We start from the raw sequence: 22,867 nt of genomic DNA on the forward strand, positions 1-22,867 counted from the left end.
TGTTTAAATCACGCATGTTGTTTTGCGTTTGTGCGCAGCCTTGTCACGTTGCTTTGTCCTTTTGTTGTTTTGGGCTCTATGATCTTGTTGGTTTTCTGCCAGAATGAAGGTGGTTTCAATCTCGCCATATCATCAAGCCAAACAAAACACCCAGTCAATGCAACATGCCATCGGATTAATTATAATTATCGATGACACATGCCTTAGGTACCGCTCGGTATCTAAGACACATGTCACCGATATCGCTAAGCGCTAGGTATCCGAGACACTTCTCTCGAGGCAGGTGGTTTGTTACGACCCCTCCTCGACTTTTGCTGTGAGCACGTGCTCAGTTGAGATAGCCTAATTAAACTCGATTTAATAGTCCAAACCAAGTCAGCATTGTGAACGTGGATGTGTGGGAAGCATTAAATGTAAGTTTTGGTACTGAAGTTAGGCTGGTTGATCAATCGCGTTTGGCTGCTTAGCTTAACGAAAAAAAGATTTCAATATTACTACGGTAGTAGTGTGGTTAGGCTATGGCTTTTCAGTATGGTAAGCTTGCAGTTTAGCACAAGCCGAACTGCAGACTATGAAATTGAATTGAAAGTCTTTGGAAACCGTGCATTTAGTTAGGTGATTCTACGGTATTTTAAACATATTTTTTTTAAACTTGCAAATAAAGGACAGATTTTCGTATTAATGTTGAATAGCCTAGGCCTATAGCCTATGTACGTGCAATATGTACTAGGCCTATATATGAGTGTAACCGTTTATGATTTATGTTCGTTTCTTGACTTCAAACGAACAGGCAAAACAAGCATTTAGTTGCAGTAATACCATGTTGATGTTTTCACTCCGAGTTACTACATACGCATGTTAACGGTGAAAGCGCATTTAAAAAGGTAATAATATGTTGGTGAAACGTTCAACGTAGCTCAGCAAAGACTCAATGAATACTTGTTGCTATTTGTGTTGGGCTACAAGCTGGAGCATAGTCATGGGGACGAGAGGCACCTTAGCCTCACACCAATGTTTGATAACGGAAAGTTTTGGGAAAGTCTCAGTTTAATAATTAATTCATGTTCTTAAACTTAAACTAATAACAAGCCTTTAGAAAGGTACTTAAATATATCTCCATTGCTTTTGCATTCCCATATCAGCATAGAGTACTGTATTGATACGTTGTAATTGTTTTGTATTATCTTATAACTTCTTCCCCTTTGACACACAGTGTGAAAATTCTTGCTTTATTTGCAGCATGTTTTAAAAAATATGTTTAACTAAACGCACTGTTTCAAAAAACTTTCAATTGTATTTTACAGTCCAAGCGAACCTGTATATTTTGGGGGCACTCGTCTTATAGTCTACTTGAATGTTTAAATCATTTAATAGTTCGTTACTTTGTTATAGTGAACAGTCTATTCACAGCCTGGCATTTATTTTAGCATTTGCGATATATCTAACTACAGAAGAAAGAAAGGAAAAGCATCTATAAAAAATTATATGTTTTTAGACATTCTTCGTTAGACGTCGTTCTAACATAATGGACCTAAAATAGGTTTTCAGTCGTCGCAGCGTTAAAAATGACCGTTCTGACGATGCTATTGTGATGGGGAGAGTCCAAAATATCTTTGAAAATTTGTAAATTAAAAAGATTAACCAGAACATGTGACATAAATACTTTTAAACGTTTCCAGCTTACTTTAAATACCTTGGATGTTTGGAAAGAGTTGCGCACGGTAACTGTTCAAAGCCGAATAAAAGTCGTGCAGAAGGTTGACAAACTGACTGCAAACCTTCTTTAGATATAATTCCACTTCTGATGCCACCTATGAGCTTCCAGAAGAACGAGTTCTTCAGAGACATCTGTTAAATATAATCTGGCTACTTCTCTGAATTTTTTGAGATCAAAACTTATTCTATCTAAAATTCAGAGTGTTGGTAGTTAACACAGGGCATTTTAAGTGTAAAGGCTCTTTTGTTTTGAGTCAAACTTACGTAGATATATTGGAATAAGGCAACTAATATTGTCGGCATTTCGGAACATGGTACTGAATCGTGCTTCAATTTCATCAATAAGGCTTGTCAAAAATGGTTTAAACGTCTTGTCGAATAACATCTTTTTTAAGTCTCCGTTGCTTTCACCCACACTGTATCGGTGTAATAACAAAGAAATATGGTTTTCTTGCGCAACTTTATCATAGACCTGTTTAAAATTTTCAAATCTAAGCCTTTGCAGTGACGCCTTTACACTGTTTATTTCTTCACATGCAGAAATGACATCCATGTTCTGCTTTTATAGTGCTTTACTGACGACAAGTAAAATTTCAGTAGCCAATCCGTATTTGCATTGCCACGGCGTTATTTGACAACAAAGACATTCTGCTTTGGAAGAGACTGCATAGTAAAAAAAATTCTTCAACTTGTAATAAAGCTTGCACGATGCTTGGATAAAAACTTAAGAAATTTGACAGCTGCCTGTGACGCTCCCCCTATCTCGTCTGACACAGCTTTGTTAGTTTCGCATAAGCTACTTTTGTGTTTCCTTCGAATTGCTGCTTTATCCACCTGCCAAAATGGATTCTAGTTTTGGTGGAGAAAGGAAAAATGTGATGATGTTACACATTACCTCGAGTGCTTGGCATAAATCTTTGATTTTGCAAGAACGCGTTAAAGCTATATTTGGAATTTAATGTGTGTACAACGCTAACGTATGATCTTTTTGAATCAACACCTGGACTCACCGAAATCGTGGGGTCAAATGAAGATGAAGTGGTTGGTTGCTCTTGTTCTAATGACCGAGCGATAGCATCAACAACAGCATTTGTAGTTGCTTTAGTACAACTTCTACCCAAATTGAAAATGCCTAGCTGTTATGCTATGATCTTAAAGCAACTTCAAGTCTTAATTAATGTTATATGTCCATAGGGGCAAAAATAGTTTCCTTTCAATGAATTAGTTGCTGGCTTACTGCTCTTGAAACAGCACAATAATTGCTTCAGCTCTATTTTGTCATATCTCCCTTATAATAAACTCAACTGTCATTCTGCTGATAATCTAAATTTTCTCAATGAATTTATGATAATAATAGAGTGCAGTGGGGTTCGTTATCTTCCTTCCGTTGTCTCATAATAAAGCTGAAAATTTGACAAAAGTATCAACGTGAAAATCTGCAAAATTAAAAATTGTGAAATGAATCTGCAACGTTGCGTGGTACCAAGTGAGCATGCAGTTTTTTTTTCATTATTTTGTAGACGATGATTTACACCTACGACTTCTGCATGTATTTTTGCTGAAGCCCAAACTTTTAGGGATTGTGCAGAAAAGAACCAATTGATAATTCAATGTTTTTCAAACCATGGCTCACAACTCAAAGTTGCGTAAGATTTATACTAAAACCAGGCTTCTCAGTCTAAATTAGTTAATAGTAACACAAATAAACGATGGAAGTATATAGTCAGTATAGCTATTTATTAAGTGATTCCTAAGATTCGGTATTTTAGAATGCAAGAAAAAAATTTTATGTTGTGCAATAAAGATAGAATGTTACCAGAAGCACGGCCAATAAACCTTCACTAAAACTAGTGGAAGGTTTATCTTAGATAGTTGTAGCAGCAGCCCAATCCGAACCAGTTAGCAGTTAGTAGGATACATCTAGTAGTCCCAAGCTAATTCCAATATTACCAAAGCTATCCATTCCAAACTAACACAACGTCGGCCTATTCAGAAGCTAATATAGTTGATTAGTAGTCTACTGTAACCCTGTGATTTTGGTATATTTCTGGTTTGGCTGAAACTGTATGACAACATTTCCGATTTATGTGATTTCGAAAAAACTTCTACCTCAGTGAAGCAGTGATCCCCTCATTTGGTGAGCAGAGAGGATAAACCTTAAGCATACAACATGGTAAGTATTTCATGGTTATGTACTGTATTTTATGTTTTGTTTTTTTTTCTCACCAAGTTTTGTTTACATAAACAATTACTTGGTTTAACTCTGTCATAACCATTGATTGTCTAGATCAGTGGTTCTTAAACTGGGGGGCGTGTAAGATTCATAAGGGGGGCACGAGAGATGACAAATGTGCATTATCTTCTACATTCTTCGTTAAAGATGTGCATTATCTTCTACAAAGCCTCGAGTTAAATGTTTGGTTTCCCAAAAACAACTACATCCGTCACATTAATGAAAGTTAATTGAAAATAAATTGTTGTTTTGTTTAATAGTTTTTTATTTTGCAATGAGGTGGGCGCGGATTTTTTAGGTACCGTCAAGGGGGGGCGTGTGCCAAAAAGTTTAAGAACCCCTGGTCTAGACTCTAGCTTATGAAAAAAGTAAAGAAAATTCATCTTAATATAGGATACTGAAGATATTAACCCAAAGGCATATCCACTTGCTGATGCAGCTCTAACTAAGACCATACTTGATTTGGTGCAGCAAGCAGCAAATTATAAACAGCTACGAAAAGGAGCAAATGAAGGTGACAAGTTTCGTGCTTTGAGCTTTTTAATTCTTACTCGAAGTTTTATTGCAATTGTTATTAAACTGAAATGGCTGCCTTGGTAGGTATTTAAGCACAAAATTATACATCCAGTTAAAAGCTATATAGGTAAACATATTCCGATGAAGTCCTTAAATTTAGACATCCACTCCAAACTAAAATTATTCACAAGATGGCCAGGTGCTTTCTTAATGTTATAATAGTTGATTAAATGTAACAGAAAGAAACACTTTCGTTGAAATAGGACAGCCTCTTGCTAACACGTTATTTACCAATGTTTTTGTTAATATATTGATGTACTTAGTGTGTTCTTTCTACATATCTTCAACAGCTACGAAAACATTGAATCGGGGCATTTCGGAATTGATTATACTATCTGCTGATGCAGAACCAATTGAGATTTTACTGCATCTGCCACTCTTGTGTGAAGATAAAAATGTTCCATATGTTTTTGTCAAATCCAAACAAGGTAAAGATTTTTTTGATGGGTAGCTATAATATTAATAGAGGCAGATATCTAGGTAGTGATATTTGGTAGGAATGCTAAGCCTAAACTGCAAAAAGTGAAGAATTTCCAGTTAATTTGAACATGCAACCTAATCTTTTTATTATGCTATTCATGAGTTTTCGTATGAATTTTATTTAATTATAGTTGTGAATACATTTTTTATCGTTGTGCATCGGCTCCTTTTGTTGCAATCGTATTATTCTTACACTAATAACAGCCAAGTGTGTTGAAAGCAATCTGGGACAGCATGTCAACCTCCTATTACGGCATGTTAAAGGTTATGAAAAACATTACAATTCATATACCAGGGCATAGTACATGGGATAAGTTTGTGGGAATCGTAAAAGTCAGAACGTATTTTTCATATTGTACATGGAAGTATGTGCAGCCTAGTGGAAGAGTAGAACCCTACTTAAACAATGACAAAGAACAGGAAAGTTTATTTTTGATTTGTAGACTAATTTACAATGGACATGTATCTGTCTGGGTTGACAAAAATGGCATGTGCACTTGTGCAGTACGGTAAAGTTGCATAAAAATTACATAATATTTCACATTGCAGCTACATAACAGAAATTGGTTGCCCAGCTCCTTATATTATGACGTGATTTTGTTGATTTCAATATAGTCTATACCAGGGCTTCCCAAACTGGGGGTCGCGACCCCGCAAGGGGTCGCGTAACGAACTTCAGGGGTCGCACAGCGTATACCAATTTTACATGAAGTACAAAATACAATCAAAACAAAATATCGTTCCAGCCTAATCAATATTGAAACCGCCTTGAGACCAGCATTAACAGATATTGAGCCACGGCTGGACTTGCTTTGTAGCAGAAAGCAGTCGCACCAATCACACTGAATAAAATGTGTGTGCTTTTTTGTTTCCAATAGCCTACATATGTGTAAAGTAGTAAGTAGGCTTTGAGTTCTGGTTGCTTGAATTCAGTCTTTGCATCTCAATAAATGTCACTAATGACTAATGTATATTTCGCACTGCTAATCAATTTAAACGTGAAGGATCCCGGAAAACTTCAGAAATTTGAAAGGGGTCGCGAGCAAAAAAGTTTGGGAAGCCCTGGTCTATACTGTATATGCTTTCATCCAATATTAAAATCAGTTGTATGATCCATTGTACAGAAAACATACAACTCATCTTCTGAAGTAATTTTGTGGCTTTGTCTCTGACGACAGTATGGTTTTATTTTATCACTTTGAAGAACGTTAAAATTTTGCTTTTTTTGTGTTGCAGCTCTTGGCAGAGCATGTGGTGTATCACGCCCAGTCATAGCAGCCTCTATTACAGTAAAGGAAGGTTCACAACTGAAGCCTCAAATCGATAACCTTCGATCAAATATTGAAAAACTGCTTGTGTAATTGTGTAATGATGATGACTAGAATAAAGTCTCATAGAAGTTGTGTTATCATCTGAACTTTCAGTCTGTCATTGCCCGATATGTACTGTGTGTGTAAGATTGTAAGGTCAGGAATAGCCTTCAACATTGGAACCAGCGTTTTTATTTTAAAAACTTATCAATATATCCACATTAGGTGAGGCATTTTGTATACTCTAGAGCAGTGGTTCCCAACCTTTTTTGCGTCGGGGTCGAATTTCAAACTTCAAAGTACGTATGGAGCCACATGAAAACACTCAAGTAATTAGAACGAAAATTTTAAAGTATGAACCAAAGAATAGCAACACTAACAAGAAAAATAACACAAATCAATTTAATGTCCAACTGACAAGTCAAAAAATAATCCCCCTGAAATATTATAAATAGAATTTTTATATTTTTCGTGGGATTTTCAGGGGTTAATGAGAGCCGCGGTTGGGAATCTAGAGGGAGACCATAAAAGCGTGGAAAAGTTACTCAGGGTGCGTTTTTGTTAGTAGGTCTATGGCAAAGTTATGATGGTTAGTTTTGGTCAAAAAAATTATAAATGCCTGTGTCATAGTCAAGTTTTCGCCTCTATGCAGGATGTTTTGGTAAGTTAATTTTGCACCATCTTAAACCCTAGCAACTGACGAACGTTGTAAATTTGAAATGGTGCCGCAAAGGTCATTCAATATAGCAAGTTCTATCAACACAATTGGTAATGTATTTGTCGTTTTATTGTTTGAAAAACCTTAAATTTTGGTTGGTTCTGGTATTGTCTGTTTCATCGATACAGTGTATTCATGCAGAGCATTTGTGACAGTTTTATATTAATCCTAATTTGAGGTGTTGACAAATTTTCGGTAAAATACAGTAACTCTATCTGTTACAAAAAAACAACAAATTCGTAAACGCACACTGAAAATTTGGTAACCTAGGCTCGAGCGGTGATAAATTGTTGCTAAGTTCATCAAGTGGTATCCTTCCTCTGACGATAGATATTCCTGTACCAATATCTTTGATACTTCATAATATCGGTTGGAAATGACAGACCACAGTTTTTTGTTTTTATATTTTTGCTCTTTCTTTTTAATATCAAGAACCGCATAGCACTAGAAAGTATGCGGAGTGACAGCTGAAAAAATAATCCTTATTTTTCTGTTTAAGTTCATGACTGGTATCCTTCCATTGGTAAACACGTAGCCTGCATGTAGCAGCCAAACTTTAGGTTGTAATCATTTGGTGAATTTTTTTCTACACTGGTAACACACCTGTAATTAAACAAGTTTGGTGTCTCAGCACTACAAGAGCAACAACCGCTTAGATGCAATAAACAAGTTTCTGAGCGTTGAAAATATATTTTGTGCTCATTGGAGTCTGTTTCTCCAATTACGTCGTTATACTTTTACTATACCTGCTCCATATAAAATGGCAGTGAGCAATGAAATCGTGCAAAGAAGCGTTGGTATAAAAATCCACAAAAAATGGCTCAAAAATGTCTTTTTGGAGCAGTCCAGAAGATCATGTATTTGAACGTATCTGAAAAATAATCATACTGAAAATATGAAAAAGTTAAATCGGGCAAATAATTTACAGCAATACTGCATTGCATAAGCAGTTATGATCAACGACTAGAAAACTAGGTTATTTTATTTGTAGTTTGACACTAACCTTGGTGGAAAAGCAACAGTTGCTTTAATATCTTGTCGTTTGGATTTTGTACCTTGCAATGAATTTGGTTTGGCAGTAACTTCATATGGCAAACTATGATCAACATTCGACTTTCGCAAAAACTGCATAAGTTTTATATTTCAAAATAACTATAATGTTGTCAGGCCGTCGGTGGCAATTTTTTTAAAGTTTTGCGGTTTAATTGCAACTATTTTATTATTTAGGCCTAAGTATCTTTGCTTACTGCCCTACGATACAAGACGTGACTTCCATTCACCTTTTGAACAGTTTTCATCCATTCCTTTTCGGTACATTCGGCAGAAGCTCTTGCGCTAATGTTTATTGGATAAACTGTAGGTCCAATTGAATTGGGTAAATTCGAATTTTTATTTCGTGACTCATAATTTTGGGGTCTGCATGAGACTAATTTAGTATCAACGTATAGTGCCAATTAAGACTAAGCAAATGTAAAAAAATTCACTTACCGACTACCGAATTCTGGGCTTACACGTCGATCATTGCGTGAGTGAGAATGTCTTGACTTGTTTTGTCGGTGAGAACCTTGAGACCTAAATTTTTTTAAAACTGCAGTTACCGTCAAAAATGCTAAAATTGTACTGGAAAGCAAACAAACTAAAGCGGAGTGTCATACCAGCCTCTAAGTTGAGTATTGCGATCTCCTGTAATTCCGAGATGTTTGCAAAAACTCTGGTTTTGTACCTTTTCAATATCCTCGTCTGGTTGCACTCGCATTGAATCACGTGATTGTTGAAAGCGACCGTCCGACTGTAAACGCCGTTCGTGTCTATGTAATACAAACTGAATTAATATGTAGGCCTACTTATCATGGTTATAATGGCCGGTATAGCAGTGGTGCTGTGTCTGCGCATAAATAAAAACGCCCGTTACGATTTTTTAATAACATGTATATGGTATAACAATCATGCATTGGTTGGACTTGGAACCAGTTGAGGGTGTAAGCTTCCAAGAATAAAATTATTTTGATCGAGATAAAAAACTATTAATGCGCTACCTTACAGCGTCAAAAAATGGCATTGGTTTCTCCATGTAAGATCTCATGAAAGGCAGCTGGGAATAATAACGTTCACGTGATGGTAAAAGAATGCTAGAGCGGGCTGTTGCCATTGATGTGCTTGAATGTATTCTCTCGGTTTGCAATTCACTTGATTTTAAATCCATTCTGTAAATATTCTTCAGTAATACATGCAGTCCTCCATACAATATACCTATATTCAGCGTACAGTGGTTTCTTCTCCGACATTAAGCTACTCTCGAATCGATTAAACTTAAAGAAAACAATTAATTTAATTTAAAAAAAATTAAATTAATCTTTAAAAAACTTCAAACCTGAAACAGCCTGTAAACATTTAGAGAAATCAAACAAAAAACATGTTTTATTTTAAAGCTTAAATATGTGGTGAATAACATAATCCTTATAATTATATTATAGAAGCCTACAGTTTATCTTATAATAGATTTACATATCTCGCCTTGGGGTAACTTCTGTGAGAAGATCAGCTCTGGATGGACTAAAGTCACCAATCTCATCATACAAACGGTGTATGTCACTATTATCTTCATCGCTGGAAAGATCTAGATGCAGAAATAATGTGTCCTGTTAAATATGATTGTGCGCTGTATTCGCACTATATATACAGGCAATAGATAGGTGTTATGCATTACACTATGTCACAGTGACTATTATTATATTAGCTCAATGCCCTATCTCAATATTATAAACAAGGCTACTTGTATATACCACCTTTATGAAGCTTTTAGTTAATAACAGTTAATTAATTATAGCTTTCCAAGCAAAGTTTTGTTATCCAAGAATAGTTACAATAAGAATCTTCGCCTGGGTTTGGGCTCAGTGAATCTTCAGAAAAATCACTTTCCCCAATCTCGCTGCTTAGATCAGAATAGGATAAACCGCTGTTTGGACGTAGGCTGCAGAGATAAAAAGCCGTTAGATTTTCTTCATAAGTCCAAAAATACCTCATAGTGACATTGACATAATACACAGGTTGTATGTAAATATTGAGTAGCCTAGTATAGGCTATACTATACAATTAACAAAGGTAAAAGTTTAGATTAACTTTTTTTTCTTTTAACAACAAAAAGGCTCATACACGTAGGCTAAAAGAGCTATTAACAAAACGATAACTTTTATTACAACCCCAAAACAGTAACCTCTGATTTTACCTGTCATTGCAGTCAGATTCTAATTCAACGTCAGTATACTCCTGATAATCATACTCTGGTTCACGAATTCGGACACCAATCTTGGATTTTGTATGAAAAGACGACTGTTTCATGGTGTGTTTTGAGCTCATGCACTTGATTACAAAATATTAAAGTGCTTTTATTAAATTCACATGCTATTTTCACGTTCATTTATAGTAAGTACTGTAGTTTATTTTACGTACAAACTCGTCATTAGCAAGAGTGCCGGTTTTGAGTGCGCTTTTTAGTGGAATCATTACTGGGAGTTCATTTGTTCTTGACAAATGTTCGCTTCTTGCTTTAAGCTTAGAATACTGCAACAAAAATATCTTTAAAGGTGACGGTTTCTGAAGAAAAGATCTAGGTTTTCTTCTTACGCGGTTTCCAAACAATGCTCTTCTCTTTTCTTCTTTCATTCGTTCGGCTCTCGCTTGCAATCTTCGTATCTCAAAAGACTTATTAGTTTTAAATCCTTCTCGATCTTTTCGATCAGACTTGTCTGCGTTTAATTCCGAGGACTGTAAACATATGCAAGAAATTCCGTATGAGATATCACTCAAGTATTCGTTTGCTTATTTTATCAGCATAGTTCGTACATTTTAAAAATATTGTATATGCCTAAGTAGGCTTACTTAAGCCTAAGTGGGGGTATATATTAGTAAAGGTATAACTGATGGTCGGGTGCATATTTGTAGATTTTAGGCGAATAATGTCTGCGCTGTATTTTACGTTTCTTCGATTCCTGCCCCGACATCTAGTCCAGGTTGGGAACAAACTAGTGTATAGGGTTCATGCGATGTATATTCCTTTTAAAAAAGCCAAGGTCATACTTATTCACATGCCACCAATATCATTTCATATTATTTACCTGCTCAATGTTTTCATCAAAACCATTTTCTTCCAAAATGTTTCCTAATTGCTTTTCCAAGGTTTGCTCTAGTAAAAACAAGTTAGGCCATTTGTCTGGATTAGCTTATAAAATGTGTTATTTGTAAAGGTTTTTATGCAAAGTGAATAGGCTACTTTAGTGGCTAATTGTACTGGTCGATGTACAGCCAATCGGGCAAAGAGGGAGGACAAGTGGGCCTATACAAAAAAGTTCTAAATTTCGTTAACAACGGTAAAGTAATTCGGTATACTGTAGGGATGGGCCGATACGAACCCAAACCCGAATAGATTCGCCGAATATCGCCTTTAGGGAAGATTCGGGCGAACACGAATACCAACAATGGCGAACCCGAATACAATATTACTTATAAATTTACTGACTTTCGTAAAAAATGATGATCTAATTTCCCGACAATGCTAAATTAGAGTCAGTAGTATATTTACAATCAAGGTCGTTTTCCAAACGATTTTGGTTTTTCGATCATTTTTTGAACATAATTTTTTGAAAGAAAGCGATTTGTTTATCGATTTCGTCATTTTAGAAGCAAGACTTGACAACTTTTGGAGGAAATTTTATTGTTTGGTTCTAATACGAATAGATTCGGGATTCGTTCGTGTCGACCTTCATAATATTCGGGTTCGCACGAACCCGAATAATCTTCCTCGCGGCACATCCTTAGTATACTGTAATAGTGTAGGCTAATGCCGCATGCAGTACTGATGCCCACCTCAAAGTTTAAATTATAGATTAGGGATGGACTGAGGTCAGTATAGGTGCAGTCATAGGTAGGCTATAGGTCAGTATACAAATTGTAATAAATTATCACTTCAACGAGAAAAAATGTAGAAAGGACATTTGCCTGTAAAACTACTCCACTATACACTAAAAGTATCCAATCTAAGTAGCCTACGTTTTCTGCCAGCCTCACCCGGGGAAGCTATATCTTCATTGAATTGTTCAGAGTCGGATATGGCCTCTTTCATAGGTTGAGAAGCATGAGAGATAAGACTGGGAGGTAATACTATAATGCCTTTCTCTGCTAAATCTCTTTTCATGTCAGCGACAACGTTCGGTTCTAGAACATTTGCAGGTTTTTCTTCTTGATAGTCGTCGAATTCTTGAAGAAAAAAACGTGTATTTTGAATTTTTACGACCAGTGGCAGCGATAATGTGAATTAATTTACACAAAGATACGCATGTTTACAAATAAAAATCGTGTCTTTACTTTCTGCATACGTTGCCAGATCTAGTGGCTTAATGATTATAGTTTTGTGGTCGGGAAGTGCTAAAGGTTTATCCGGGCGATCTTCTGTATCTGTTTTATGGAAATTTTTTGACGCACTATCGTCATCGGAAGGAAGGCTATCACTGAATGGTTCCTGTTTGCTGCTTCCACCTTAATGTTTTTGTTGTAAGGTTATTTTTAATACTAAATAAGTAGGCCTGCCTTAGAAATATGACCATTATTTAAAATTGCAAAACATGGTTAGGCTATGTCTAATAAACTCGTAGGCCTAACTAAAAGTTAACGTTTTCAGGTAAAGCCTATGCATATAAAAACAAAAGCGATAAAAAATACCTTGGTTTTGTGCTGATGAAGTCGGTTCAATATCAGAAACATTCTTATCTGCCTGAAGAATCGTGAAGTTTTCTTCATCCGGTCTTTCATTCACAGTTTCAACTTCAACACTGATCTCTTCTTGTCCATGCTCCGATTCTTTCTTTTGTTCTTCCCTGTTTTGTATGACTTCCTTAACTTTTTCTTGCTGAACCTCAGAAACTCTGGTCGAGAGCGATTGCTGATGTTCTTGCTTTGTTATCGTTGTTTTTGGTAATACAGTTTGATTCACAAGTTTTGGTACAATTTTACGAGGTGTCGCTAATAACTTGACATTTGTCTGTGTTGATAGCTTTTTTCTTTTTGGAACTTTTGCGGAAACGTCTGTCTCAATAACTACTTCGTCTTTTACAACCGGTAAATCTAAGACCTGATTGAAAGTGGCAATTGGTTATATTTCACCCGTGAAGCTAAGTTAATAGTTTAGTGTCAAAAGCATGACTTAAATGTATACATTATTGCCTACGTACGTGAATTCATCAGTAACTTAATAGTTGTAGGCTAATGCAAGTAGCCTACATATAAATGACATAAGTGCTCAATTCACCTGTTCAGCTTCGGCATTGCGTAATTCGGAGCTGGCGGGCGTAAAGAATGCTTTTGCCGCGGGTCCACTTTTACTTTTTGCATTGGAAACTGCTAGAGATGCAGAACCTTTCCACACTAGTTTTACTTCTTCAGTGGAACGTTTTTCATCATCTTCTTGAACCTCATATGTTAATGTTTTTTGAGCAACATTCACCGGATCAGCGGCTTGTATTTCCGATTCTTGACTCGTATCTTCAGTCACAGATTCTTCTGGTTTTCTATGTATGAAAAGATTTGTTGTGAAATGTACAATTGGTATTATTTTTTCTAGTTTCAAACCCTCCGTTTGCTGCGTATCTTTGTTAAAAGTATTAGCAATCCCTTAAATATTGAACCTTAAAAATGTTCAAAAGCAACGCAAAAGTTTGCCATAAATGTCATTATCTAAAGAAAGTAGTTATAGCTGTGTGTATAGTTATAGCTGAAGTTTTGTAAAGTAAAATTTTGCATTTAATCATTCGGACATTTTATTTCCGTGGTTAGGAATGTGCTTATTAGAAAAACAATACGTGCAGTAGCCTAATGATCAGATTGTGGTGGAACATTTTAAAACGTTTGTTAGATAACATCAACATATGCTTTCAGTTAACTCACATTTGTGTCGCAGTCTTTTCCTTGTCGCCACTTCCGGCAACAGCGTGTTTAAATTCTCCAATGAATAATGATCGTCCATATGTTTTTTTCGGATACATGGTACCAGAAAGCATGTCCACAAATGGAGTGACGCTTAGCTGACGTGGTTAGAAAACTAAATTCTATTTTGCGTCATTTCCTTTTTTCCAAGTAAACCATCTAAATCTGGCTGCAGCTTCACGGCGACAGCGCTACAGCTACTGCCGAGAGAAAAGATTTGATATCTTGAGGATTTTAACGTATCGTAATTCCCTATTTTTCTCTACCGACACCCAATTGTCCTTATTTACTACAGTCTATTATTTATTTACCCAATTGTCCCAATTTACTACAGTCCAGTTTCAATTTGTAATAAAAAATAGTGACATAAAAGAACTTTCTCAAATAACACAGAATGTGTGATACATATTGTAAACGTTCTCCGCCATTTGACACTCTGTTGATCTGTTAATTGGATTTCTATTGTGTCAGATCTTTCACAAACTATCATCCGTGAAGTCACCTGTTCTTTAAAAAAGCTCGCCAGCGTATCTACTGTTTTTAATAAATTTAATTTTCCAGTAATTAAAACATTGTATGGTTGAAAATATACTGTACCTTGATCGCTTTAAACAGCCGGGCATATTACTGTAACTGACGAAAAACAACTGTCACAAGCGAAAACTTTCATTGCACATTTGATGTTATTGCATAATTACGTTAAAATAAATCAAACGATACAAATCCGTAAAACTAATGAAATTTTTACTTTAATTTCAAATAAAATCACAAACATTTAATATATATGAATCCTGATTTTATATATATCTATATAAAAGAGACTTTGTAGAAGATCAGACGGGAGAAAATACGACAGATGAGAAAAACATTAGTTTGATGCTTATTATCATTTTTATAAAACCAAAGTTACATCACTAAGTAGAAAGTATCTAACCTGATGCTTAACCATGGCATGATTCTAAAACACGCAACTATGAAAAACAAAAAATGCTATGATTACACTTCAGAAAACATCAACTGGCAGTTAATTGCATCAGACTAACAAATAATAATTTCTTAAGGATAAATAATTTCTTACAGCTGTATATGAATTTATGCAGAAAATTATAAGTAATTGATTCTATAAGTATTTCACATTCAATTCAAACAAAAATCACAATTGAGGATCCATGATAATTTTGCAAGCGTTGCCAGAGAGCAAAGCTTTAAAAGCTTCTTCAAATTTGGAGATGGGAAGTTGATGTGATACGACAGGAAGTGGATCAACCTAAAGGGCAACACCACATCTATGAACTGTACTGTCAATCTAGACTCTAGTCTAGAGGATATATTTTTACAACAACATACCTTTCCATCAGCAATAAGCTTCTCACATTCCTCCCAGGTGTGAAATATCCTGCGCCCATGAACAGTATTTAAATTAAGAGATTTAAAAAGTATATCCTGTAGGACGTTCTCAACATGTAGCGGTTTCTTAGGAAGGCCAACAAGTGTAATCCTTCCACCCTAATTACGTGAAAATATTAGTTTTAAAATCTACAAGCTTAGAACAGCGTGTATGAAAGCGACCAATGAGAAGTTACCTGAACTTAAAGTACGAAGATAAATTCATACCTTTCTAAGATATGAGAAGCATCCATTGAGCATTGATGCAGCACCGCTAGCTTCACAAATACGACCAATTCCAACCCCTGAAGTTATTTTCATGATTTCTTCTTTCACTTTCTGACTCCCACCTTCTTTCGAGTTGAAAGTCTCGTTAGCACCCATTTTTCTAGCCAAGTCAAGTCTCTCTTCAAGTACATCGACAGCAAACACTTTTGTTGCTCCTGTTCGGAAAAATGTGATTCATACTGGTCAGCTTCACAGTTACGTTTTAGAATTTATGGTTCTCATACGAATATAAAACAAACCCAGTACAGTACAACACAGCACAGCATAGTTCTCTCAAATACAGGCATGATATAATCAAGCAATACAGTGAAATGAACGCAGTGAAAGCTCAGTAACTCAACCTCACTTAAGTCAAAGTAACTTCACTGGTCCTTGCAAATTGTCTGTAGAAGTACTGTACTGGTAAACAACTTAACGTATTTCTTTTAGCTTGTAACTTCAATCACTGTCTTTCAGCACCAATGCGTGAGCGGTGTTCATTATATCATATCATACCATACCATTAGTTAAAACTTGGTTGTGTCATAACAAAGTGGTCACAGCTGTCTTTACATGCATATAACTGAGTTCTGAAGTTCAATTAGTTGTGATGTTCACAAAATATCAGCATAGAGTCAAGTCTTATTTTAATGATAATTTTCCACCTGGTTTGGATAATTCTAAGGAATTTGATAGACCCCTTCAGCTTCAAGTCAATAAGCTTCCACTGCCTTAACAAAACAGCACAAACTTAGAACTAGTTTACCAAGAGCTTTTGCGCAAGAAACAGCAAAGAGGCCAACTGGTCCACACCCAATTACTAGCACCGCTTCTCCATCAACTTCCAACCGCTCAATTGCGTTATGAGCAACGCCCATTGGCTCTAGCAAGACAGCTGCAACGTCACTTATGCCATATTGCAACCGATAACAGTACCTTTAAAGTGTTAAGAAAGCATGATCAATAAGCATATATGAAGAATTATTTACAATCTCAACCTACTTCTCACTTGGTATAGCTAGAAGTGTAAAACTAATTGCTAGTATTAATAATAATTATACTAGTGACAGTAATTAACAGAGCACAGGTTACTTCTCGGAAACAACGGAATATTCACAACAACCTCCGTGAATGGTACCCTTCCCATGACCGTACTGATTCAAGCTGGCACAAATATCACCACGATCTTCCTGCAATGTAGTACAGAGCACTTTCATAGTGATTAGCGACTAGTCACTTTCACATTGGTTTACTGAAATACGGTATTCAATCAAATTAAAGCAAAATCTAGGAACAACCAATTCTTGGTGTGTTTCACAACTGGTAGAAACTTTCAAAAAATGTTTCTCAAAGTATTAAGCATCAACTTTTGTCTAAAATAAAAAACAATAATAAAATAATGATATATATCTATGTTTGTTAAATGATAACTGTTTTGCTTACACTATGCTGAAGAGCACTTGAGTAAGCTCATAAACAATTTGTTCACAGCAAACTTTATTCAATTTGTAATTTATTAAAAATAAAGCTTTCAAAGATAGTAGCTGCAATTTTTATTGTGACATTAAACATTTGTCAGTAACAAAATATATAACAAATAGTGTTTAATACTTCCGCAATTTTCAAACAACTCATTTCGCAATAATTTTTAACACTTATTATAATCTCAATTAAACATGATTTATGGGACAAAATGTGCCTATGTGTAAAATGTGAACTGTTTACTTTGTGATTTATTTGATACAAAATTACGGGAAATATGAAAAATTAATTATTTGTGGTATGTTAGGTATTTTACCTTTACAGATGAAAAAGATCCATACAAGCAGACTTTTTAAGTAGTAAAACATTCAAACTTTCAAGAAAAACATAAATTTTCTTTGAACAAATACAATAGGACTAAGAAAGTTTAAAAGAAGCAACATTTCAATGAATGTCATTTTACAGTTTCAGTACAAATCATTGATGAAGTAAAAAATCGGTTATGAAATGTCAAGGTTACACACAGCTGGGAATAAAATGTTAGAAATGATCAGTAAAGCTAATACACATCAACAGAAGAATGGCTATGACAAAATGCATTACATTCATGTTCCACTTAAACAATTTCTATGCATTTATTACTGAAAAAAATATATGTATACCTCATTACAAAACTGAAATTTTAAACAACGGTTTTACTTGCTATTAACCACTGATACCTTGCATTGAAAGCACTTTCCACAAAAGAAATGATTTTCAACTGCTATTCGATCCCCAACGTTCAAATTTTTCACATCCGGACCTTTTCTCACAACAATGCCCGTTGCCTCATGTCCTGCATTCAAACTTAAAACTTTTTGACAGTCTGTATGTACTTGTTGTTTGAAAAGTTAGACCAGGTATGAAATGAACCTCAACAGAAGTAATACATATAACCAAATATTTTTATAATTTTTTAAGTAATTTGCTGTAATTTTGCCCTAACAGTTTCAAGAAAAGAACTATTATATTTGTACAAATTCTAAATACTGTATTAATTCTAAATACTCAGTAGCTGAGTGGTTTGTGCACTGGCCTCACAATAAATGTGGCTCGTGTTCCATGTTCGAAACCCAGTGGCACTAAACAGACTTTATGATGCCCTTGGGCAAGGAATTAACAACCCTTGCTCCTGTTCAATGGATCTGGTGAACAGTCCTAAATTCGAGCAATACTATATAAAAAATCAAAAAACATAAATAAAAAATGTGTGACAATCGGAACTTTCACGAAGGCTAGCTCGGTAACCAGGGCTCAAGCAATGAGAAATCATCGCCGGGTTTAAGTTGTGCCAAGACTTTCCTTAGTCGGAGAATAAAGATTATCATACCATACCAAAGATACAGGTTTATATACATGTTACATGCAATGTGTACTACAAACATGACAAATTTGAGTTTAAATTGGGTATTTTAAAATATATATAATATATATTGAAAATTATGGTTTTACAAAAAAACATATTGTAAATACATATAAATTTGATAAAACTTACCGGGTATAAACGGTAGAGCAGCAATAACTTTTGCAGTTTCATTCCACATATACAGATTAATGTCAGAGCCACAAATTGCTACCTGGATGTCACAATAACTTTTGCAAATTTTATGGTAGGTTACAATTTTTAAAACTAAATATTATAAAATATTAAAAACAGTATCAGAAACTGCTTTCTTCACATTTCAAACTGCACCTTTTTAATCTTTATAAGCACCTCATCGTTTACAGGAAAAGGAGTTTGAATTTTCATGCACTGATATCCTTTACTTGCGGTAGTTTTCTGCAAGCAAACCATCTCTTTTGGTATATCCTCCATAGCAGAAAATTAGATTTTCAGTCAAATATGAAGTGCAAAACTACTACAGTAGTAGTAAAACTAATTTTCTGTAATTATGTATACTTCATATATGTAATCATATAAAATGTAGCTAACATACGTGTTACACTTAACTCATTAATACACGTTTCCAAACCACAGTAAATGGTAATAATTTATAACAAGGTATAATCTTATCTCTAAGCTAAACACAGTTACATTATATGAATATCAATATGGTATTACGTATTACTACCTTAATTACATTATGTATTACAACCGTACGTATTACTATCTTAAAAATATTTTATAATACTACTAAAATATTGGTTTAGAATATTTAATGGTGATGTATTTGCAATGCAGTATCTGATAATTATCAGAGGGTGACAAAGCACAAATGTCACTCATAAACTTTTGTGTTTTTAATCTCAAAAATCTATGTATTTATAAGCGGCTTATTCACATCTATATGAATTGCCTCCAACTAGTGTAATTTCATTACAAATTTGATTTTCAAATAATTTTTACATCTCGAGTCAAGTATAATGTATGGTACACAAGCCAGTAGTTAGCACATTTCTTATTAGAAATTTATTTCGTTTGGTTATTTTGCTTGCAATAGACAATAATGACGACCATGACACAAACTGTGAATATATTTTATAATTATTTGCCACCTATTTCTATGATGCTGAACAATTTTGTTTAATTTTTACCTCTTAATTAACATATCCTTATCTCACCGTTCACATACAATATTTTTAAAATGCAAAAATGTGCTTAAAACATGACACTCATGCATGCTACAGTTCTAATAAGTGATCATAAAAGCTAAGAAAATAAACTTATACATGTTTGTTTACTATTGTATACTAAAAGTAGATGTGGCCAACTTTCAAGAAGAAAGCTGTTAATTTGGAGGTGACTTCTTGTTTGTGGCGCTAATCAATCATAGTTTTAGAGAAAAGCAAGGTACACTATAGGGTTTAAGGGTTACCATATTTTCGTGGCCTAAAATCCGGACACTCTTTAGTGCCCACTAGCGGTTTTTAAAAATGAGGTATGAACACATTGTCTGTCAATTTGACGTCACAGTAGCAATGCTTTGCCTATCCATTGTATACCGGAGTGGATTTTTGAACATAGTGTCGTGAAGTCACTAGGCTATTGGGCTATTTCTGATTTGATCTCTAGGCTAGGGTTAGGCTATGGTGATCTCTAGGCTAGGCCGCTAGTAGGGTTGCCATACCGTCCGGAAAATTCCGGACATATCCGGAATGTAGGGTTAAATTTTGCGTCCGGGAGGAATTTAAAAAAATGCTCAAATGTCCGGAATTTTATGATGGGCGTTTTGGGGGAATTAGAATTGCGGGAATAATCCTGTAAATCAGGGGTGTCCAACACGTGGCACGCGACGTGTCTGAGTTGGACACACCTGCTGTAAATTATGTTTAACTTTAAACATTATACATGTCTTTTGGTGTTCCATGGGCTATTATCTCACTTACTACTTTGATATTAATGCCTTGGACGTTATCTTTGCTGGTATCATTTTACTGCATCTGCAATCGTACTGTGCACACTGCCAATCCAGAACATTGTTATTTCGTACCGTGTGCATTTTTTTTTACTACAAGGTTGTACGGAATTATGATGTAACAGAGAGTTTTCCTTATCAATGATGTTTACCACTTAGAACTTTCTGGAGCTTTGGAACTTTCTTGAACTTATTGACCGTTGTGCTGAATCAGAATTGGTTAGATATAGATCACATGCTGCGAAAATTACTAGAACATTCCAACAGTCTATAAAAGCAGGCGATTTCGCACATATAATCAGAGATTTACTTAAAATGTCATAGAGGAGGAAGCCTAGTGATTTACTTAAAATGTCAGGAACCATTTGGTTCAGTTATTCTGGTGGCTAATTACTTTGTTTTTTAGATTATGCATTTTTAGTTAGGTTGTATTTATTGTTAATAAAATAAGATATTATTTCAAATGGCTAATTCTAAACGAAAGTGCGCATTCACTAACGAAATGCAAAAAAAACATCCATGTTTTAGAAAAGGCAGGAATGATTATGAGGCAGAATGCTTGGTTTGCACGTCAGGAACCTATATATCTGTCGTGCACAAAGGTAATGGTGATTTAAACACACATCTGGAATCGGAAAAACATCGCAAAGCAGTAAGAGGGGCTGTTGCATCAACGAAAATGACAAATTATTTTGTTACAGCAGGAAGCAAATGCGAAGATGAAATCACTGCCGCAGAAGGCACTCTTGCATTTCACGCTGTTAAGCAACATCATAGCTTTTTGTCCATGGACTGTACATCTGTTTTACTTAAAAAGATTTTCCCTGATTCTAATGTAGCGAAGAAGTTTAGTAGTGGCCGCACAAAAACAGAAAAAGTTGTTACTAGCGTACTTGCGCAATATTCTATTGATGCTGTTCTGAAAAGTTTTGTTTAATAAATAAAAATAAGTTTTATAATTCATTATTTTAGTTTTTCTTGGTGTCTTACTACTTTAGTTGTCCCTGACGATAGGAATCCAAAATAGTTTCATACTCCTAGTAAAATATGAACCACATTTGTCTGATAAGGCTCGTTGCTCTGAAGCTTCCCGTTTTTTAAGCACAAAAATATAGTATGCCTGACCAGAGGTCAAATCAGAGATGGCCCAAAAGCCTAGTGAATTCACGACACTCTGTTCAAAAATCCACTCGGTTATACAATGGATAGGCAAAGCATTGCTATTGTGACGTCATATTGACAGACAATGTGTTCATTTTAAAAACCGCTAGTGGGCACTAAAGAGTGTCCGGATTTTAGGCCACTAAAATATGGTAACCCTACGCTAGGGTCTAGGTCAGACTCATCGCGTGCCACGTGTTGGACACCTCTGATTTACAGGATTATTCCCGCAATTCTAATTCCCCCAAAACGCCCATCATAAAATTCCGGACATTTGAGCATTTTTTTAAATTCCTCCCGGACGCAAAATTTAACCCTACATTCCGGACATGTCCGGAATTTTCCGGACGGTATGGCAACCCGACTAAATCCCAGCTACTCAAATTGTGACGTCATCTGGTTGTGAATTAGAAGCTAGTGGCAGCCATTATTAATTTCCAGGAAGTTTTTCAGTCAGGAATTTTTTTACAGGTTCTTGTGGCTGGTAATTCCCCATTGTCAAACGTGAAGACCACTTTTGATTTAAGAGTGTAACTTGCTTAATTTACCTGTTGAATTAATTATCTGACTCTGTAGTTGCGTGCGGTTAGAATACTTTAACCTTTTGTCAGCCGAACAGTTTTAATATTAAAACAGAAATAGTTTACAAGAAAAGGTTTGATTATAGGTGCTGTATACTTTCTCAATATTACGAATAACCAAGAACATAAGCAATACTATTGTTTATAAGATGTCTATCGATTTGCAATTACCATGACTAGCTCAGACAGCTCATTTGTTGATTTCGATGATTCACTAAGTTGGTTCTAGCCACATACTTCAAACTAACCACAACGAAATAAGCAGAATTATAGCACACAGAGTCCCTCTCTCTGCTATAGGAAAGGTTATTCGTTTTTTTTTCAAAATAATAAATTGACTGGAAACAAGCGACTTATACTAACTTACTCTCAAAATGTTCGATCTCCCCATTCAAACTTTTTTGTGGGAAATCTTCATTCCGATCAACAAACAGTTGTTTCTAAGGTTTCACTTTTAATCGACGTGTAAGCTTTATTTATTTTTCGCTAAGCAGGCCTACTAGTTACAACACGGTACATAAACTTGTTTTTAGGCTATTTCAACACAAGATGTGTATTGGTATAGTAGTAAAAGCGGCATCCGTGCC

The 22,867-nt window shown here is 35.2% G+C and overlaps 4 protein-coding genes across 12 annotated transcripts; 2 read left to right on the forward strand and 2 right to left on the reverse strand.

The window, feature by feature from the left end:
* The first annotated feature begins 3,677 nt into the window (after positions 1–3,677).
* On the forward strand, positions 3,678–6,408 carry LOC143468997 (NHP2-like protein 1). The gene is made up of 4 exons (XM_076966508.1): positions 3,678–3,889; positions 4,343–4,463; positions 4,816–4,953; positions 6,242–6,408. The coding sequence occupies exons 1-4, from the start codon at positions 3,887–3,889 to the stop codon at positions 6,364–6,366; spliced, it is 387 nt and encodes a 128-aa protein (XP_076822623.1). The 5' UTR covers positions 3,678–3,886; the 3' UTR covers positions 6,367–6,408.
* Positions 6,409–6,546: 138 nt separating this feature from the next.
* On the reverse strand, positions 6,547–14,259 carry LOC143468995 (uncharacterized). Of its 8 annotated transcripts, none has more exons than XM_076966504.1 (18): positions 13,970–14,258; positions 13,335–13,593; positions 12,749–13,157; positions 12,395–12,565; positions 12,080–12,286; positions 11,149–11,216; positions 10,658–10,798; positions 10,484–10,594; positions 10,260–10,393; positions 9,898–10,004; positions 9,539–9,650; positions 9,070–9,237; positions 8,689–8,841; positions 8,522–8,605; positions 8,314–8,368; positions 8,037–8,158; positions 7,780–7,904; positions 6,547–7,636 (listed from the first exon to the last, which is right to left on the reverse strand). In XM_076966504.1, exons 1-18 carry the CDS (start codon positions 14,080–14,082, stop codon positions 7,620–7,622), a joined length of 2,556 nt encoding a protein of 851 aa, XP_076822619.1. In that variant the 5' UTR covers positions 14,083–14,258; the 3' UTR covers positions 6,547–7,619. The 8 variants fall into 8 exon arrangements, 6 of the variants coding, with proteins under 6 accessions (XP_076822619.1, XP_076822618.1, XP_076822617.1 ...); XM_076966503.1 differs by having other exon boundaries at positions 8,314–8,449; positions 12,098–12,286; positions 13,970–14,256; XM_076966502.1 differs by having other exon boundaries at positions 8,314–8,449; positions 9,548–9,650; positions 13,970–14,256.
* Positions 14,260–14,531: 272 nt separating this feature from the next.
* LOC143469235 (L-threonine 3-dehydrogenase-like) lies at positions 14,532–19,981 on the reverse strand. 2 transcript variants are annotated; one of them, XM_076966863.1, is made up of 9 exons: positions 19,865–19,981; positions 18,876–18,962; positions 18,678–18,759; positions 17,863–17,978; positions 16,754–16,851; positions 16,428–16,597; positions 15,623–15,837; positions 15,356–15,514; positions 14,532–15,275 (listed from the first exon to the last, which is right to left on the reverse strand). In XM_076966863.1, exons 2-9 carry the CDS (start codon positions 18,930–18,932, stop codon positions 15,162–15,164), a joined length of 1,011 nt encoding a protein of 336 aa, XP_076822978.1. In that variant the 5' UTR covers positions 18,933–18,962; positions 19,865–19,981; the 3' UTR covers positions 14,532–15,161. The 2 variants fall into 2 exon arrangements, with proteins under 2 accessions (XP_076822978.1, XP_076822977.1); XM_076966862.1 differs by lacking the exon at positions 19,865–19,981 and having other exon boundaries at positions 18,876–19,308.
* A 272-nt stretch (positions 19,982–20,253) lies between these two features.
* LOC143469142 (uncharacterized) lies at positions 20,254–21,603 on the forward strand. The gene is made up of 2 exons (XM_076966720.1): positions 20,254–21,140; positions 21,240–21,603. Exons 1-2 carry the CDS (start codon positions 21,002–21,004, stop codon positions 21,473–21,475), a joined length of 375 nt encoding a protein of 124 aa, XP_076822835.1. The 5' UTR covers positions 20,254–21,001; the 3' UTR covers positions 21,476–21,603.
* Positions 21,604–22,867: the final 1,264 nt, after the last annotated feature.

The sequence above is a fragment of the Clavelina lepadiformis genome, chromosome 8 (genome assembly GCF_947623445.1).
Source record: "Clavelina lepadiformis chromosome 8, kaClaLepa1.1, whole genome shotgun sequence".
Lineage (NCBI taxonomy): Eukaryota > Metazoa > Chordata > Ascidiacea > Aplousobranchia > Clavelinidae > Clavelina > Clavelina lepadiformis.

What these genes read in the sequence shown, in the direction of transcription:
- LOC143468997 (XM_076966508.1), top strand. An exon ending in ACGAAAAGGAGCAAATGAAG is followed by an intron (nt 4,464 to 4,815) that starts GTGACAAGTTTC and finishes TATCTTCAACAG; the next exon opens with CTACGAAAACATTGAATCGG. An exon ending in TTTTGTCAAATCCAAACAAG is followed by an intron (nt 4,954 to 6,241) that starts GTAAAGATTTTT and finishes TTTGTGTTGCAG; the next exon opens with CTCTTGGCAGAGCATGTGGT.
- LOC143468995 (XM_076966501.1), bottom strand. Translation starts at nt 14,082, where the DNA reads ATGCTTTCTGGTACCATGTATCCGAAAAAAACATATGGACGATCATTA. An exon ending in GAAAAGACTGCGACACAAAT is followed by an intron (nt 13,594 to 13,969) that starts GTGAGTTAACTG and finishes TTTCATACATAG; the next exon opens with AAAACCAGAAGAATCTGTGA. An exon ending in GGATGAAAACTGTTCAAAAG is followed by an intron (nt 8,159 to 8,313) that starts GTGAATGGAAGT and finishes AAACTTATGCAG; the next exon opens with TTTTTGCGAAAGTCGAATGT.
- LOC143469235 (XM_076966862.1), bottom strand. Translation starts at nt 18,998, where the DNA reads ATGGAGGATATACCAAAAGAGATGGTTTGCTTGCAGAAAACTACCGCA. An exon ending in TGCTTATAAAGATTAAAAAG is followed by an intron (nt 18,760 to 18,875) that starts GTGCAGTTTGAA and finishes TGTGACATCCAG; the next exon opens with GTAGCAATTTGTGGCTCTGA. An exon ending in TGCTCTACCGTTTATACCCG is followed by an intron (nt 17,979 to 18,677) that starts GTAAGTTTTATC and finishes GTTTGAATGCAG; the next exon opens with GACATGAGGCAACGGGCATT.
- LOC143469142 (XM_076966720.1), top strand. Translation starts at nt 21,002, where the DNA reads ATGGCTAATTCTAAACGAAAGTGCGCATTCACTAACGAAATGCAAAAA. An exon ending in TATATCTGTCGTGCACAAAG is followed by an intron (nt 21,141 to 21,239) that starts GTAATGGTGATT and finishes ATTTTGTTACAG; the next exon opens with CAGGAAGCAAATGCGAAGAT.